Raw genomic sequence first — 20400 nt, 5'->3', positions numbered from 1 at the left:
ATGGTGTGTGTGTATATGTATATGTGTGTGTGTCAGAGTGACTATATTTGACTAATGCCAGTGTGAGATCTGTATTTAATGACGAGATGCACATCTCCGCCCTAACAATTGGAGTCGTTGTCCCAAAGGCGGGAAGGCAGGCAAGAAGCTTGGTCCAAAATAAGCCCACAGAAACGCATTGGCCTCATTTTTGCTTCTTCCTCAATGGTTTACACACACACACCAAGCCCCTCCCCCTGCCTCTCACACCATCACAGTTGAGAGATCACATACTCCTCTCTGACATTTGGTTTCAACTCGATATTTACATCCCACAGAATCGGTCAAAAAAAATGTATAATAATAATATGGACACAAACACATTGAGACATTATTTTACTGTAATAGAGGAGAAGTTAACCTTTCTAACAATATAATGTTTATCTCAACTATTCTAAATTGCATGCAGAGCAGACACTACTAAAATGAGTGTCAATGAACATTGATTCTGGAAAATATATACCCAGTTTGTCACGTGCAGCATTGGGGTACCGCTAGCAGCATTTTAGCCAAAGACTGTTATACTAGCTGTCTAGTCTGTGTTTTATAAATGGGCAATAAGCATAAAACACAATTATATAAGGAATCGGCAATTCGTTCTCATTCTGAGAAATACTGTAGGCCACTTAATTTCAACATCTGAACTACGTGGACAGGTTAACATGCTTTTCAAACAGTTGGAGACAGATAGAAGGGTTTGTTCATAACAATTCAACTGTTCAACCTTGCTAGTTAGCAAATAGATCCAAGTTGGCTAAACTTGAAATAAAAAGATTAGCTGGCTAATCACTAGCACGTGGGCTTGGGATTGTTGATGAGACCTGTGTTCATTTTCTATAGCCCAATGCCTGCTGCAAGAAGTTAGTGAATGTGCATTATGCATGGTTCTAGTTACATTCGTAACAAAAATAGCATTTTCAGAGACTTTACAGCCAGATCAGTGATTATTGCAAAAAAAAGCAGGTTCAACTATTTTTATAAAAATAATTAAATGATTAGTGGGGCATATTGTCTTATGATTCATTGTAAGACAACAGTTATTTAGAGCAAACCTTAAAAACATTTTTAGATACATATCGTGAATCGCCCATAAGTTTGAAAAAAAAATACGATAATATTTTTAGGCCATGTCGCCCTAATTGTGAGTGAGTGAGTGAGTGAGTAAGTGAGTGGGTGAGTGAGTGGGTGAGTAAGTGAGTGAGGGGGAAATCCCCATATACAGTACAATGCATTCGGACCCCTAGACTTTTCCCACATTGTTACGTTACAGCCTTATTCTAAAATGGATTAAAAAAAAAAAAAATCCTCATCAATCTACACATGATGACAAAGCGAAAACAGGTTTAGACATTTTTGCAAACATAAAAAAATAACAATAGAAATACATAACTATTCAGACCCTTTGCTATGAGACTCGAAATTGAGTGCATCCTGTTTTGCATCCTGTTTCCATTGATCCTCCTTGAGATGTTTCTACAACTTCATTGGAGTCCACCTGTGGCAAATTCAATTGATTTGACATGATTTGGAAAAGCACACACCTGTCTATATAAGGTCCTACAGTTGACAGTGCATGTCAGAGCAAAAACCAAGCCATGAGGTCGAAGGAATTGTCCATAGAGCTCCAAGACAGGATTGTGTCGAGGCACAGATCTGGGGAAGGGTAAGTATTAAAGGTCCCGAAGAACACAGTGGCATCCATCATTCTTCTTGACGCTAGGGGTCAGATTATTATTGATTTTTTAAAATAACGTTCCCAAGGTAAACAGACTATTTCTCAGGTCCAGATCGTAGAATATGCATATAATTTACAGATTAAGATAGAACACTCCAAAGTTTCCAAAACTGTCAAAATATTGTCTGTGAGTATAACAAAACAGATTTTGCAGGCGAAAACCTGAGAAAATGTAACCCGGAAGTGATTTTTTATTTTATTTTTTATATGTGTTTAATTTCCCGTCTTTCTTCCATTTAAAGGGGTATCAACCAGATTCCTTTTCCAATGGCTTCCTCAGGCTGTGACCAGGCTTTAGACATAGTTTCAGGCTTTTATTTTGAAAAATGAGCGAGATTTTTCAAAACTAGTCAGGTGTCCTTTGATTAGTTCCTGCGCGCGAGAGGGGTAGCTCTCCATTTTCTTTCTCTCTTTTATTGAATAGGTTACGGTCCGGTTGAAATATTATCGATTATGTATGTTAAAAACAACCTGAGGATTGATTCTAAAAAACATTTTACATGTTTCTACGAACATTACGGATACTTTTTGGAATTTTCGTCGAACGGAACGAGGCTGTAGTTTTCTGAACATAACGCGCAACCCAAATGGCGTTTTTTTGTTATAAAAGTAATATTTATCGAACAAAAATAACATTTATTGTGTAACTGGGAGTCTCGTGAGTGCAAACATCCGAAGATTATCAAAGGTAAGCGATTAATTTTATTGCTCTTCTGACTTTCGTGACCATGCTAATTTGGGGCTAGCTGTTCTAGCATTGATTGATACACTCACAAAAGCTTGGATTGCTTTCGCTGTAAAGCATATTTTCAAAATCTGATACGATAGGTGGATTAACAACAAGCTAAGCTGTGTTTTGGTATATTTCACTTGTGATTGCATGATTATAAATATTTTTAGTAATATTTGGCGCCCTGCAATTCAGCGGTTGTTTAGGAAAATGATCCCGCTAAAGGGATCCGTAGCGCAGAGAGGTTAAATGGAAGAAGTTTGGAACCACCAAGACTCTTCCTAGAGCTGGCCGACCTGCCAATAGTGAGCAATCGGGGGAGAAGGGCCTTGGTCAGGGAGGTGACCAAGAACCTGATAGTGACTCTGACAGTGCTCTAGAGTTCCTGAGATTGGAGAACCTTCCAGAAGGACAACCGTCTATGAAGCACTCCACCAATCAGGCCTTTATGGTAGAGTGGCCGGACAGAAGCCACTCCTCAGTAAAAGGCATATGGCAGCCCGCTTGGAGTTTGCCAAAAGGCACCTAAAGGACTCTCAGACCATGAGAAACACGATTATCTGGTCTGATGAAACCAAGATTGAACTCTTTGGCCTAAATGCCAAGTGTCACGACTGGAGGAAACCTGGTGAAGCATGGTGGTGGCAGCATGCTGTGGGGATGTTTTTCAGTGGCAGGGACTGGGGGACTAGTCAGGATCGAGGGAAAGATGAACGGAGCAAAGTACAGACAGATCTTTGATGAAAACCTGCTCCAGAGTGCTCAGGACCTCAGACTGGGGCGAAGGTTCACCTTCCAACAGGACAATGACCCTAAGCACACAGCCAAGACAATGCAGGAGTGGCTTCGGGACAAGTCTCTGAATGTCCTTGAGTGGCCCAGCCAGAGCCCGTACTTGAACCCGTTCGCACATCTCTGGAGAGACCTGAAAATAGCTGTGCAGCGATTATCCCCATCCAACCTGACAGAGCTTGAGAGAATCTGCAGAGAATGGGAGAAACTCCCCAAATACAGGTGTAATAAGCTTGCTAAAACTTCTAAAAACCTGTTTTTTCTTTGTCATTATGGGGTATTGTGTGTAGATTGATGAGGAAAACAATTATTTAATCAAGTTTAGAATAAGGCTGTAACGTAACAAAGTGTAAAAAGTCAAGGGGTCTGAATACTTTCAGAATGCACTGTATACTCTAAAAATATTTCAAATTCTCACACAAATCTGCCATTGACATAACTGCATGATAACACAAGAATTCAAGCCAAGTGTGCACAGGCTCAAACTCCTATTCCTCAACACCAACAGGGCCATAGAAGCGGGTAGCTTCTTGGGTTACTATGCAAACATAGATGAACATGAGAGAACAAATCTGAAGGGTAGTAGCAAGGTTATACTGTACTTCTGAGGGGATGCTTCTTGTTGAGTATGTGTAATGGTGGAAAGAATTGACTCTTGAAAGGCAATATAGACCATCGTCGTCATCATCATCATCTTGTCAATCGTTCTGGATAAGTGTGTCTGCTAAGTGATTAAAAGGTAAATGACCGTGTTCTTACCTCTGCTCTGAGGTGTCGCATGGTGAGCCCTTCCTCTTGCGGGACTCTGGCGTGGCAGGATCCAGGGCACTTTCCCCTACAGCACTCATTCTGAGCTTCAGGACACCTGGTGAGAGAAGAGGACAGGGTTAGCCTGGGGAAGAAACCACAATCACAGCTGATTCAAAAATCAGACATAACACCACTCATGGAGGAGACAAAGAAGTTAAAAACACAAAACCTAACGCGGGAAGAACCATCTTGACTTCTGGTCAGCATGACCTGAATCAGGATTGGTTTTAGGACTGGGACACAGAGGGGTCCATTTGACAGGAAATCACATCTTCATTTCCCTCCTAATTGTAGATCCATGTTAGGCATCTGAAGCAAATGGGACACCGCTGATCACACACACACAAACACAATAATCAGCCTCTAAAGTCCATTGCGCGTGAGATGCCGCTGTCGAGCGAGACGAAACATAATTGAGCAAGCAAACACTGATTTGAGAGTGCATAGGATGGATCCCGTGAGCACACAGACCAGTCGATAGCGCAGAGATTTGGTCGAGAAAGCAGAGGATGTGTTCTGCGAGTGGACAGGTCAAACTTGAGAGCTTGGGCGAGCAGAACATCAATGCCACGGATCAAAAAGAAAAATCTCTAAATCAAAAACTATAGAACCGTAAGCAACATGGTTCAAATGTGTAACAGTTTTTTGGGAAAACATCAAATTGTCCACCAACAATACTAATCACATGTCTTTGTCAAGTTTTCACTCTCAATTTATCAAGATGCTGTCTCTCAAGACTTGGCACCTTTGGGTTAAAATGTCAATTTTTTTCTCTCGAATGAATTTCAGGCTGGTGGGAAAGAGGTGGGTGTGTGTCTAGAAACCTTAGATTGGTCACTTTCACTGGAGTGATGGCCGAACTAACAAATGCTTGAGTGTAGTGTTGTCAGTCCAGTGTTGTGTCATGTGATTGGTTGAGTTAAGTGCATGAGGTCAAATGGATGCACTTCAGAGTTTCAGAGACATCTGTTAAACTTGCTAGCTAGCTTGAACAGTAATCACCGAACAACTTGGTCAACCCAGCTTCAACTTGATACATAAGCAAAGTAATTGGGAAATAAAATAAATCGCTATACTATACCTTGAGTTGAATCTACTTACTAAAGTTAGCGAACTAGCTAGATAGCTAATTACTTATCAACCAGCAACGTAAAGCTGTAAAAAGAAAAGTAAATGGCCATCTCTAGCTAAGTAACACCATAGTCCACCACTAGCTAATTGTTTGTCTTCACCTTTCCACAAAGTGTCTGGTATGTGTTTGTTTGATATGAGTTGGCTGTGTTAACTAGTGACGACCATGTTCATTGGCTAGAATTCTCACCTCTAAAACGATAGTAAAAGATTGCAGTTGCGAGAGCAAGATGTTTAAGTATCTCTGCAAAAAAATGATTGATAATCTCTGCTCTCAAATTAATATTTTGCATGCGGCAACGATGTTCTGCTTGCTTAAAGTCACACTTGCAACTAAAGTTTAATTTGCGCGACCCCGCTGCCTGTGCACTCGCGGGACCCATCCTCTGCTTGCTCGACCACATTCTTCCCTCTCCACTGGTCTGTGCATTCGCATTACTCCTCTCCGTTCACGGCACTCATTCCAAGCAGTGTTATCAGTAGTGGGGCTGTGCTGGGGGGGGGGGGGGGGGGGGGTTTGACGGGGATGAGGTGAGGGTCACAGGCATGTTACTGTAGGGGAGGCAGACAGCACCACAGATCAAAGATTAAGACTAGTTAAATTAAAGAGGCCTTTCCCCTGCAGATTTGTGGCGCTGGAATTCACAGCCATTCATCACAGCAGTTGATCAAAAAGAGACAAAATGTCCCCTCGTATTTGTGCGTCACACTTTAAGTCATCTGACTGGCGTTGGTAAAGGGTTATGGAGTTTGTTATGGGTTTCCATAATGCCCAAATATAGCCCAAAGTGGTGTAACGGCTGATTTAGCTATTGAGGCGATAGTTTTTTCCCCTTGGTTGACTATTCTTTGGCCTCCTCTGTGCTCCACAAGCGGTGAGATGTCAAACTGTGGTTCAGCATTGATTGTTGATTGTGTTTGTTTGCAGCTATATTTAGTTGAAGTCGGAAGTTTACATACACTTTAGCCAAATACATTTAAACTCAGTTTTTCAAAATTCCTGACATTTAATCCTAGTAAAGATTCCCTGTCTTAGGTCAGTTAGGATCACCACTTTATTTTAAGAATGTGAAATGTCAGAATAATAGTAGAGGGAATTATTTATTTCATCACATTCCCAGTGGGTCAGAAGTTTACATACACTCAATTAGTATTTGGTAGCATTGCCTTTAAATTGTTTAACTTGGGTCAAACGTTTCGGGTAGCCTTCCACAAGCTTTCCACAATAAGATGGGTGAATTTTAGACCATTCCTCCTGACAGAGCTGCTGTAACTGAGTCAGGTTTGTAGGCCTCCTTGCTCGCACACGCTTTTTCAGTTCTGACCACAAATGTTCTATGGGATTGAGGTCAGGGCTTTGTGATGGCAAAATGTCTTAAGGACAACAAAGTCAAGTTATTGGAGTGGTCACGACTTTGGAAGGATGCTTGTGGTCATTGTCCATTTGGAAGACCCATTTGCAACCAAGCTTTAACTTCCTGATTGATGTCTTGAGATGTTGCTTCAATACATCCACATAATTTTCCTGCCTCATGATGCCAGCTATTTTGTTAAGTGCACCAGTCCCTCCTGCAGCAAAGCACCCCCACAACATGATGCTGCTACCCCCGTGCTTCACGGTTGGGATGGTGTTCTTCGGGCTTGCAAGCCTCCCAGTTTTTTTTGTTTCATCAGACCAGAGGTCATTTCTCAAAAAAGTACGATCTTTGTCCCCATGTGCAGTTGCAAACTGTAGTCTGGCTTTTTCATGGCGATTTTGGAGCAGTGGCTTCTTCCTTGCTGAGCGGCCTTTCAGGTTATATCGATATAAGACTTGTTTTACTGTGGATATAGATACTTTTGTACCCATTTCCTCCAGCATCTTCACAAGGTCCTTTGCTGTTGTTCTGGGATTGATTTGCACTTTTCGCACCAAAGTACGTTAATCTCTAGGAGACAGAGCTTCCTGAACGGTATGACGGCTGCGTGGTCCCATGGTGTTTATACTTGCATACTATTGTTTGTACAGATGAACGTGGTACCTTCAGGCGTTTGGAAATTGCTCCCAAGGATGAACCAGACTTGTGGAGGTCTGCAATTGTTTTTCTGAGGTTTTGGCTGATTTCTTTAGATTTAACCATGATGTCAAGCAAAGAGGCATGGAGTTTGAAGGAAGGCCACCTCCAATTGACTCAAATTATGTCAATTAGCCAATCAGAAGCTTCTAAAGCTATGACATCATTTTCTGGAATTTTCCAAGCTGTTTAAAGCCACAGTCAACTTAGTGCATGTACACTTCTGACCCACTGGAATTGTGACACAGTGAATTATAAGTGAAATAATCTGTCTGTAAACAATTGTTGGGAAAATTACTTGTGTCATGCACAAAGTAGATGTCCTAACCGACTTGCCAAAACTATAGTTTGTTAACAAGAAATGTGTGGAGTGGTTGAAAAACGAGTTAATGACTCCAACCTAAATGTATGTAAACTTCCGACTTCAACTGTATGTACTACATATTAAGCTGCAGACACTGTGGTCAATCTGTGGTCGACCGTGGTCAGATGCATGGTCGGTGGCTGTGTGTGATTGCCTCCGCACTGGCCCCACAGTGCCTGTGGTTGATCTGTGGAGCACTGCAGAATTATCTTTCTCTGTGTACATCAGGTGTTGTCAGTGGCTAGCTGTAGCCATGGCAACATGTCATGCTCAGGCGAGAGTCTTTCTGTGAGAGAAATCTACAGCTCATTAGCCTGAGAGAAGAACACAGCGCTAAAACAGCATCATAAAGCACGGATCACACTTGTCCTACATACCTACAGAATGGTCCTGTGTACAATAGGTCTACATATGTACATTGCACACACACATCTATATGTGTAACCGTTTTCCTTCCGTCCCTCTCCTCGCCCCTACCTGGGCTCGAACCAGGGACCCTCTGGACACAACAACTGACACCCCCGAAGCATCGTTACCCATCGCTCCGCAAAAACCACGGTCCTTGCAGAGCAAGGGAAACAAGTACTTCAAGGTCTCAGAGCGAATGATGTCACCGATTGAAACGTTATTAGCGCGCACCCCGCTAACTAGCTAGCCATTTCACACCGGTTACATATGCACATACAGACATCATTTGTTGGTATGACCAGTGTCCACAGCAGCCTGCGCTCTGGTGTAGTTCAGTGTGCTGCCTCCCTGATGGGGTGCCACTGACTGGCGTTATTCAGGTTCTCTCCGGCCAACACTCACCCCCCAGCTCACTCAGGCCTTGATCAACAGGCACCAAAACAAGCCACTATTGTTACACAATCCCCACTAGTCTCATTTCCAGCATTTCACCTCGAATCAGAGCCTCCAACACAGGCCAAAATAGCAGCACATTACACTTCAACCAAGGCTGGAAAGGTGACACCTTATATACAGGCCAGAAAACCTGTTACTCTAATCCAATTAACACAACCAAAACACCTCAGACACAGGCCAAAACATCAGCACATCAGACACGCCAAAACAAGACTGCAGCTAACAGGCACAGGCCAACACACTGGATGCACACACACACGCGCGCGCGCGACAAGGTGACAACAGCATTGCATCTCACCCTCTTTCAAGATGGGGTTTTCCATATTAATGTATGAGACTGATACAGACACTGATAGTGTGGTGCCAGTGGTCAATGAGATGATTCTGTGTTGTCAACTACCAAATGGTCACTGTGGTTGGTTGTCACACAGGGATCTGCTGAACGAACCAGACTCTCCAACACAAGCCCAGCTAAATATAGAATGTTTTACATTGAAGACAAGCATTGAAGCCACATAACAGTGGTTTCTACACGTTACAGAAACACCAGGAATCGAGACTGAAATTAGCAGGCATCTATACTTAGGGTCAGTCCATTCCACTGACAGAGTCAGTACAGCCATGAATGATGCTGCAGCTGTGAGTCACACAGCACTGTGGTTAGAAGAAATCTCTGTGCTGTGTTAATACCTACAGTACCGTATCTATGTGCTGTGTTCTTACCTACAGTGGTGTATCTGTTTGAGGTATTAAATCATTCCCTCCAGGATTTCTAGTGATATTTCCTGTTAATTTTTTGATTTTGTTGTGGCATTTTTGGAGTGCCGTTTCACGCATATATTACGGCACAATTTTGTGCCGTTTTGGTGTTAGTCATTTTTTATTTCCCCCCCAGCTTTTCGCAAACAACATTTCTTCTTGAAGTTGAATTGAAGTTCGGTAGCCGAAAGTCTACGGCCCTTTGTCAGTGATTGGTGAACTGTAGGGGTGGAAACTATGGACGGGATTCTTCAATTAAGTGTATTTTTTCCAACATGGGAAGACGGAAACCAATATACCGTTTTCACCAAAGGATGAGGTAGATTGTTGTATTTTCTATTGTACTCGACAAAAAGAGTAGGCATGCTTGCTAACATTAGCAAGCAAGCTAGTGCTTACTACTTTGCTGGCTAACTAGCCTAGCAGCACAGGCCTACTCGTGCAGAGAAAGCAAGCCAACCAACTAAACTAAAGATCTGTAAAACTTTTGGATCAATCAACATTTTGTCAGAAAGAAAATCATAAGCTTCCCATTTGTAAAATCAAACCTAGATAGCTAGCTGAACCTTGCTACCAATCTATTTTAGCAAGCAAGGAGTATGCGAGCATAGTAGTGCGCTTACGCCTAGCCAGGTTCTGCTAGGAGCAAACAGAACCTAGTCTGCAATCGCCGTCAGCAGCATGCTCTATCAGCAAAGGTAAATAGCCTAAAGAGTGAGAGTGCCAATCAATGATCTGATCTGCCAACAAATGATGATTAGCACTACAAATACAATCACCCGGCCTAACACCCATATAGCCAATCATGAATCAACTGTGAAGTCATTTTAATTTTCACTTTCATGCCAGGTTCAGCTGTTCCAGCTCTGCACCTGAGAGTACAGGCAGGGAACAGGTAGGTTATGAATACAGGTGCGGTCGGCACAGCTGAATTTTACAGAACATTTGAGGCCCCCATCTTGCCATGCAGCTGAGAGAATTTTAGATTTTTATCCTGCGATTCTACATATTCTGCCATGGATCGGAGGTAACATTTTGCATTTTTTAAGCAAATTTCCTGCAATTCTATGAATTCTTTCATGGCTAATACTGTGTTTTTTTGCTCAAACATAAATCTTTACTGCTGAATCAATTTTTAGGAATTGTCAGTTCTCCCTTTATTTTGGTGATTGTTCGTTCTCAAATATGAATATATAGGGACATTATCTTTTCTACATACTTTCTCTGGTTTTAGTCATTTAAGTTTACACTGAAAGGGTTTTTCCATCTCCAAAATGTATTTCTGACAAGAAAACATATACTATTATAACCTTATAGATAACGTTAAGATTTGGATGGGATAATCTGATCCTAGATCTGTGTTTAGGGGCAACGTTCTGCTCCTGTCCCCTCCAGCGTGGTTAGTTATCTGGGACTGTGTTAGCTGCTGTCTGGTTCTAAAACTACAACCGGATTCACTCTGGCCTGCGTAAATAAAAAGCAAATATTTTTTTTTTAATTATTATTATTTTTTTTAAATTTTAACTTGTACCCCTTTTTTATCCCCAATTTTATGATATCCAAATTGGTAAAAGAAGGTTGAGAGCCATGCGTCCCCTGAAACACGACCCTGCCAAGCCGCACTGCTTCTTGACACACTGCTTGCTTAATCCGGAAGCTAGCCACAACATACGGGTGGTCGACATACCAGAAGAGCTGGAGGGCTGTAAGCCTCTTTCCTGCAGGATGTTCTCGATGGAAATACCTTTCACAGACCCCACGCCATTGACAGAGCACATCGACCTTTAGTTGCAAAACCACAACCCGACTGCCATTCCAGAGATATGCTGGTCCGCATGCATTACTTCCAGACCAAAGAGAAAATTATTTGTCCCTCCTTCGAAAGAGGACAGCTGAACTACAATGGCACACGGATCCATAGACTACTCTGCAGACCTAACAAGACGCAGAGCTGCATACAAAGATGTGAAATCCCACCTTCACAAGGCAGGAGTCAGATTTGGCCTGATACACCCGGCTAAACTGAGGATTACTTTCCAGGGAACTAGCCACATGTTTGACGACCCCCAGTCTGCACTCACTTTAACATGGTAGTAGCTATAACTATACAGCCTATTCCTAGCATGCACACATGGTCTGTGACACGGCAGAGCCGCAGTTAAAAACAGTCCGCCTTGCCTGCTCATCGGCTTTGTTTAGATCTATACGAACCATCGGACAGGATTTGTTATTTACACCAGCTTGTGGACATGAGTAACTTTTGTTTGGACTTTGTTTAGGCCACAGGCCCAATTATTTGGACAGCCCACTCACCGCATGTGGATAGCTGGCCGCCACAGGACGGAGCTCTCTCTCATTGATGGGAGCGTTATGCACTCTAAGTAGACTATTCATTACCAAACAGAGGTTCTATTGTCATTTTTAATGAGTGAACAGCCTAAAACCGGATGACATTCCTTGCTCTTTAAGCTGTGACTCAACGTCCATTAAGAATGGGGTGCATACTGCACTGTATTTATTTGTTTTTTATTTAATTGTTTTTCTTAATCTAATCTTTGTGGGTAGGTGTGTGTGTGTGTGTGTGTGTGTGCACGCGCGTATATGTGAGCATAATTGCGCTAATGCTTAGGAATATTATTTACAATTGTTATAGACATTAATAGTTTTCATTCACATGTCCTTTATAGATCTATTTTAGGTATCCCCTTTATTCAATAGGACAGTGAAATATCTATTCTTAAACCCTTAGTTGAGTTCCTGTTAGTAATGTGACAGTTTTTGGGGTCTGCCATTTCGTTTGGGGACTGGCAGAGGTATTTCTTCTCAATTTTATTTTTACGTTCCATTTTAGTTCAGGGTTATGTAAGTTATGCAAGCCTTTATTTATTTTTGCACTTTTTTCTTTTTACACCGTTTGGGGTTAAGTTATTCTCTAATATTACTGTAACATAAGTGCTTGATTTGAAGCAGCCTCTTGTAATATTCAGGGCAGTGGGCATATAGTCAAGAGGAAAAACATTCAAACGTTCTTATAAAGGGAAAGGGTTTCAACTGCTGTGTTACAAGATAACCATATATCTGCAACAGAGCATGCTAAACTGAAAGAGGGACATTTTATTATTTTAGTTAAAGAGGCATTGCCATCCTTATAAAAAAACATTTCACATTTATATTTCAACACCAAGAAATTTACCCTGAGTAGCGGTGTATTTTGATTACGGGTAATATTCTGGGTCAACATATTACTGTACTGAATGTATATGCTCCAAACACTGACTCCCCCAATGTATGTCTGACATTATTTTATTATTTAACCAAAACTGCAAGGGATTTGTGATTATACTGGGAGATTTCAAATGTATTCTGGATAACAAGCTGGGTAAATCATCAACTGCTCCAGCCTCGAAGCGCAGGCCCTCAAATGTTCTTAAAAGCATTTGTGAAGTCATCTGGTTTAGTAGAGGTATGGAGAGAGCGAAATTCTAGTGTCAGAAATTATTAGTTCTACTCTAGACCCCATAATTCATATTCTAGATTGGACTATTTTAGTTTTTTATTCCCTCTACTTACATGCACATTGTACAGTCAGTCATGTGTTATAAGTTCAATAGTCAAATCTGACCATGCCCCGGTGTATATAGATACAAAATTTGATATTGGAGACATAATGCATCCCTCCTTAACAATGAAGGATTCTGCTCTATGGTTAAAGATAAGTTATCACATTATTGACAACCAACTCTATCCCATCTCAGCTGCAACCATCTGGGATGCTGCTAAAGCAACCATAAGGTGTTATATTATCTCCCAATCGTCTCTGATAAAGAAGCTTAGATTGGAAAAGAGGGAAAAATTGGAAGCTGTGGTAAAGAACTTCTTCATAAACAACAGCCAACCCAGGTAAACTGGAACTCACTAGCTTGTGCTAAGGCCACTGTCAATTTAGACCACACGAAGCACGTACAATACAAGCAAAACTACAAGCAAACCGACTGAGCAGTCTACTTGCACACAAACTTAAAAAAGAACAGAGTGAAAGATCTACTAAGTCTATAAAGATGGCAGATGGCTCCACTACTTATGATCCATTGCTTATCAATAATACATTTGGCGACTTCTATAAATCTATTTATACTTTCAATATACAGGAGCGACTGACAAAATCATAAAATATCTGAATAAGACCACTTTACCCACTATATCAGATGATCAAAGAACTAGTTAGAATGGCCCCTTTACATCTGAAGAGGTTTGGTAAGCTATTAAGGCAATGCCCTCTGGAAAAGCACCTGGTCTAAAGCTACTCTGTAGCGTTTTCAAAGTAGCATTGGCCTGAGATATGCCCCATCTTTATGATATGTTTGATAGAGACGTCATACCAGAGTCGTGGAAAACTGCCTCCATTGGCCCGTTAGTAAAAAAAACAAATCCATCAGTGCTCTTCGTTTAGACCAGTGGTTCCCAACCTGTTTTGGTTACTGTACCACCAACTGAATTTTGTTCTGCCCGGAATACCCCTGAAGTACCCCCCCCTCCCCGGCATGTCCATTTTACCAGTAGGCCTATGGTCTTATGAGTCTTCTTATGTACACTCTGTGGATAGGCCAAGTAACCCTGGTTGGGAACCACTGGTTTAGACCAATCAGTTTGCTCGGAGTTGATGTTAAGATAGTTGCCAAGACACTTGCTCGCAGACGGGAAGTCCTGCTTCCGGACCTCATTAAGCCCGATCAGACTGGTTTTGTCAAATCCAGATTTGGAACAGACAATGTGAGACGCACCTTGAATATCATAAACCATCTTGGCAGGAATAAAGACCCTGCACTCATTGTATCTCTCGATGCGGAAAAGGCTTTTGACAGAGTTGAGTGGGAATTCTTGTTTGCGGTACTGGAAAAAGGTGAATCCGAGTGACTATTTTATTAATTTAATAAAATTACTGTACTCTGATCCAACTGCAGCAGTTAAGACAAATGGTCAGCTATCAGAAATATTTTATATTGGTCGCCTGGCCTGTCGCCTGGCCTGTTTTCATTGGTCATAGAACCATTGGCTGAAGCAATAAGGTCTAGTAATGACATCAGGGGCATTTTCGTGGAAGATGAAGAACATAGAATTTCATTATTTGCTGATGATATGCTTTTAGACACGTCTAAACCAGAGACCTCTGTTGCTGCAGTAATCATATCTGAATATGGTAACCTGTCAGGGTACAACATTAATGTGGGGAAATCCATGGCTTTACCTTTAAATATCCCCTCTTAGAATCAATTTCCCCATTCCAATTTGCTGAAACAGGCTTCAAATACTTGGGCATATACACAGAGTGTACATAATATTAAGAACACCTTCCCAATACTGGGGCATGGACTCTACAAGGTGACGAAAGCGGTCAACAGGGATGCTGGCCCATTTTGACTCCAATGCTTCCCACAGTTGTGTCAAGTTGGCTGGATGTCCTTTGGGTGGTGGACCATTCTTGATAAACACAGCAAACTGTTGAGTGTGAAAAACCCAGCAGCATTGCAGTTCTTGACACAAACCGATGCGCCTGGCACCTACTACCATACCCCGTTCAAAGGCACTTAAAATTATGTTGTCTTGGCCATTCACCCTCTGAATGGCACACATACAAGATCCACGTCTCAATTGTCTCAAGGCTTAAAAATCCTTCTTTAACCTGTCTCCTCCCCTTCATCTACACTGATTGAAGTGGATTTAACAAGTGACACCAATAAGGGATCTTAGCTTCTCCTGGATTCACCTGGTCAGTTTATGCCATGGAAAGAGCACGTGTTCTTAAATGTTTTGTACACTCAGCGTATGTCACACCAGACCTTAAAGACCTGTTCTCTTACGTGCCTTTGCTCACAACAATTAAGCAGGACCTGGCTAACTGGTCTGTTTTACCAGACTCTCTTTTTGGTAGTATTAATGTTGTCTGGATGAACAACTTCCTCGATTAAATTATCTATTCCAGAATTTTCTCAGTCCTTTTTTCAGGAGGTTAATACCAGTAGCTCTAAATATATTTGGCAAAATAAGAAACCAAATTTACAAAACGAACTAAGCCTAAGAACTTGGGAGGGGTTTCTTTGCCAAATTTGCAACTATATTATTTGTCTGCTCAGATCAAGCACATGATAAGTTGATTCCTAGAAAGACTTGACTCACTGAGTTGGGATGGAATCAACAGCATGTCCTCCAAGGGCATTATGTTCTTTACCATGTATTAAAAATGTAGGTCTTATCTGACAATTTTATAGTATGTAAGACACTCTTAACTTAGAAAAATGCAAGGAGAGACTTGCAGATTCCAGACCATATATCACTGGTCACAGCTCTTAATCCTGACATTCCCCCCCAAACAAGGAGTGTTGGCCTCCTGGATTGGAAGACGAAAGGTATTGCTGATCTTACACCTTTGTTTATCCAGGATACTCTCAAAATCGCTCCAACAGATAAAGACTGATTTTAATTAACCAAAAATGATTTTCTCAAGTATCTCCAATTTAGACATTTTGTAGAGGGCCAAAATAAAGTGAGTAACCTGCATTTTCAAAAAAAAAAAAAAAAAGACGAATCCTGCTGCTCGGAGGAGTTTAATCTCTGATTTATATTCTATCGAACAAAAGTGCCTGATCCTATGACGCATAGATATATTTGGGAGTGCATTTGGTGCACCTCTATAAGCATTTTAAATTCTTTAATAGAACCTACCTGTTCTTCATAGAATGTTCCCCAATGCATCACATTTATGTTTCAAATGTCCACAAAATACTAGTACCTTTATGCACATATATTTTGGCACAGCATACAGATACAGAGCCTGAAAGGAAAATCTGTCAGACAGTTGCTGCTGTAGTGAAACGTGCTTTTATAAGCCCAATCATTGCATAACAATTATAAATGCAATCGCATCTTAAAAACAGTTTTGATTGACGCGATTTAAAAGAGCTACTATTTTTCATTTTAGCACACTTCCCATTCACTACACAAGATGGCGCCAATAGAGATGGCAGCGTCACTTCAAGTCCTTAGGAAACTGTGCAGTATTTTGTTTTTTTAAGTATTATTTCTTACATTGTTAGCCCAGAAAACCTTAATTGTTATTACATCCAGCCGGGAAGAACTATTGGATATCAGAGACGTCAACTTACCAGCACTACGACCAGGAATACGACTTTCCCAAAGCGGAAAAGGGCATTTGAACTGATTCCAGAGGCCGACCCAAAACAACGCCCAGTCGGAAGAGAGGATGCCGGAGCAGTCTTCCAGTGAGGCTTCGGATGCGCGCACACCACCCACCGCTTCCGAGTATATTACTCGCCAGTCCCTAGTTAACAAACTCTACGAAATTAGGGAAAGAGTTGCTTTCCAAAGAGATATCAGGGATTGTCAAAACCTTTGACTGGTACCCTGACTTCCTCTTGAATTTGCAGACGTGTTGCTGTGCGTTTTGTTGCCAACTTTACTTTGCTAGCTTTGCTTTGCTAGCTGACAACTTTACGTTTATATTTTTTGTTTTTCCATCACAACTTTTTTCCCTCATTCAACTTTTTCACTCCGGACGCTTTATCTGGACATGGTTCGTCAGCACCTTCAACAGCCGAAGCTAAGTAGTAACTTTAACATGATGTCTTCTAACTGCATTCGCTGTACTCATAATATACAGGAGAATGATCGCCTAGCGTTGAGGATAGCTGTGCTGCAAGCCCAGCTTCAGACGCAATCGTTAGGCAAGGGTAATTTCAGTGTAGGAAAGGGTGAAACAGCGTCTGTGCCACCAGTAAGTACAGATAGTAACGTTAGTATAAATCCCCCCGCACTGTCCCGCAGCCGGACAATTTTCTCATGGCTTCTGGAGGGAAATGCTGTTGGAATGCTCAACCGGTGTCGCTCATTCAGCCGACAGAAACTTTCAACCGGTTTTCCCCATTGAGTAGCGAGTCGGAGTCTGAGGCCGAGTCTTCTCTCGTCTCTACTCCTCCCGTTACGGGGTCTGAGACGCCGAAGGCTCCCACCATTAGCTCTGACAAATTGTAAACCCTAGTCATTGGCGACTCCATTATCCGCAGTATTAGACTTAAAACGAATCACCCAGCGATCATACACTGTTTACCAGGGGGCAGGGCTACCGACGTTAAGGCTAATCTGAAGATGGTGCTGGCTAAAGCTAAAACTGGCGAGTGTAGAGAGTATAGAGATATTGTTATCCACGTCGGCACCAACGATGTTAGGATGAAACAGTCAGAGGTCACCAAGCGCAACATAGCTTCAGCCTGTAAATCAGCTAGAAAGATGTGTCGGCATCGAGTAATTGTCTCTGGCCCTCTCCCAGTTAGGGGGAGTGACGAGCTCTACAGCAGAGTCTCACAACTCAATCGCTGGTTGAAAACTGTTTTCTGCCCCTCCCAAAAGATAGAATTTGTAGATAATTGGCCCTCTTTCTGGGACTCACCCACAAACAGGACCAAGCCTGACCTGCTGAGGAGTGACGGACTCCATCCTAGCTGGAGGGGTGCTCTCATCTTATCTACAAACATAGATAGGGCTCTAACTCCACAATGAAATAGGGTGCAGGCCAGGCAGCAGGCTGTTAGCCAACCTGCCAGCTTAGTGGAGTCTGCCAATAGCACAGTCAGTGTAGTCAGCTCAGTCATCCCCATTGAGACTGTGTCTGTGCCTCGACCTAGGTTGGGCAAAACTAAACATGGCGGTGTTCGCCTTAGCAATCTCATTAGGATAAAGACATCCTCCATTCCTGCCATTATTGAAAGAGATCGTGATACCTCACATCTCAAAATAGGGTTACTTAATGTTAGATCCCTCACTTCAAAGGCAGTTATAGTCAATGAACTAATCACTGATCATAATCTTGATGTGATTGGCCTGACTGAAACATGGCTTAAGCCTGATGAATTTACTGTGTTAAATGAGGCCTCACCTCCTGGTTACACTAGTGACCATATCCCCCGTGCATCCCGCAAAGGCGGAGGTGTTGCTAACATTTACGATAGCAAATTTCAATTTACAAAAAAAAAATGATGACGTTTTCGTCTTTTGAGCTTCTAGTCATGAAATCTATGCAGCCTACTCAATCACTTTTTATAGCCACTGTTTATAGGCCTCCTGGGCCATATACAGCGTTCCTCTCTGAGTTCCTATCAGATCTTGTAGTCATAGCAGATCATATTCAAATTTTTGGTGATTTTAATATTCATATGGAGAAGTCCACAGACCCACTCCAAAAGTCTTTCGGAGCCATCATCGACTCAGTGGGTTTTGTCCAACATGTCTCTGGACCTACTCACTGCCACAGTCATACTCTGGACTTAGTTTTGTCCCATGGAATAAATGTTGTAGATCTTAATGTTTTTCCGCATAATCCTGGACTGTCGGACCACCATTTTATTACGTTTGCAATCGCAACAAATAATCTGCTCAGACCCCAACCAAGGAGCATCAAAAGTCGTGCTATAAATTCTCAGACAACACAAAAATTCCTTGATGCCCTTCCAGACTCCTTCTGCCTACCCAAGGACGTCAGAGGACAAAAATCAGTTAACCACCTAACTGAGGAACTCAATTTAACCTTGTGCAATACCCTAGATGCAGTTGCACCCCTAAAAACGAAAAACATTTGTCATAAGAAACTAGCTCCCTGGTATACAGAAAATACCCGAGCTTTGAAGCAAGCTTCCAGAAAATTGGAACGGAAATGGCGCCACACCAAACTGGAAGTCTTCCGACTAGCTTGGAAAGACAGTACCGTGCAGTACCGAAGAGCCCTCACTGCTGCGCGATCATCCTACTTTTCCAACTTAATTGAGGAAAATAAGAACAATCCAAAATTTATTTTTGATACTGTTGCAAAGCTAACTAAAAAGCAGCATTCCCCAAGAGAGGATGGCTTTCACTTCAGCAGTAATAAATTCATGAACTTCTTTGAGGAAAAGATCATGATCATTAGAAAGCAAATTATGGACTCCTCTTTAAATCTGCGTATTCCTCCAAAGCTCAATTGTCCTGAGTCTGCACAACTCTGCCAGGACCTAGGATCAAGGGAGACACTCAAGTGTTTTAGTACTATATCTCTTGACACAATGATGAAAATAATCATGGCCTCTAAACCTTCTAGCTGCATACTGGATCCTATTCCTACTAAACTACTGAAAGAGCTGCTTCCTGTGCTTGGCCCTCATATGTTGAACATAATAAACGGCTCTCTATCCACCGGATGTGTACCAAACTCACTAAAAGTGGCAGTAATAAAGCCTCTCCTGAAAAAGCCAAACCTTGACCCGGGAAATATAAAAAACTATCGGCCTATATCGAATCTTCCATTCCTCTCAAAAATTTTAGAAAAAGCTGTTGCGCAGCAACTCACTGCCTTCCTGAAGACAAACAATGTATACGAAATGCTTCAGTCTGGTTTTAGACCCCATCATAGCACTGAGACTGCACTTGTGAAGGTGGTAAATGACCTTTTAATGGCGTCAGACCGAGGCTCTGCATCTGTCCTCGTGCTACTAGACCTTAGTGCTGCCTTTGACACCATCGATCACCACATTCTTTTGGAGAGACTGGAAACCCAAATTGGTCTACACGGACAAGTTCTGGCCTGGTTTAGATCTTACCTGTCGGAAAGATATCAGTTTGTCTCTGTGAATGGTTTGTCCTCTGACAAATCAACTGTACATTTCGGTGTTCCTCAAGGTTCCGTTTTAGGACCACTATTGTTTTCACTATATATTTTACCTCTTGGGGATGTTATTCGAAAACATAATGTTAACTTTCACTGCTATGCGGATGACACACAGCTGTACATTTCAATGAAACATGGTGAAGCCTCAAAATTGCCCTCGCTAGAAGCCTGTGTTTCAGACATAAGGAAGTGGATGGCTGCAAACGTTCTACTTTTAAACTCGGACAAAACAGAGATGCTTGTTCTAGGTCCCAAGAAACAAAGAGATCTTCTGTTAAATCTGACAATTAATCTTGATGGTTGTAAAGTCGTCTCAAATAAAACTGTGAAGGACCTCGGCGTTACTCTTGACCCTGATCTCTCTTTTGACGAACATATCAAGACTGTTTCAAGGACAGCTTTTTTCCATCTACG

At 41.9% G+C, this 20400-nt stretch overlaps 1 protein-coding gene across 3 annotated transcripts in view; it reads right to left on the bottom strand.

Annotated features, from left to right (window-relative positions):
• The window catches only part of LOC139582924 (nuclear receptor coactivator 1-like), an 81267-nt gene that overhangs the window by 29578 nt on the left and 31289 nt on the right, over window positions 1–20400 (bottom strand). For all 3 annotated transcript variants that reach the window (XM_071413396.1, XM_071413397.1, XM_071413398.1), the window contains one exon: window positions 4056–4161. In XM_071413396.1, coding sequence (XP_071269497.1) covers window positions 4056–4144 — 89 coding nt within the window. In that variant the 5' untranslated portion in view covers window positions 4145–4161. The remainder of the gene's footprint in view (window positions 1–4055; window positions 4162–20400) is intronic.

This window comes from Salvelinus alpinus, chromosome 8 (assembly GCF_045679555.1).
Source record: "Salvelinus alpinus chromosome 8, SLU_Salpinus.1, whole genome shotgun sequence".
Taxonomy (NCBI): Eukaryota; Metazoa; Chordata; class Actinopteri; order Salmoniformes; family Salmonidae; genus Salvelinus; species Salvelinus alpinus.
Note: the sequence above shows the minus strand (reverse complement) of the source record. Positions and strands in the feature narration are given on the sequence as shown.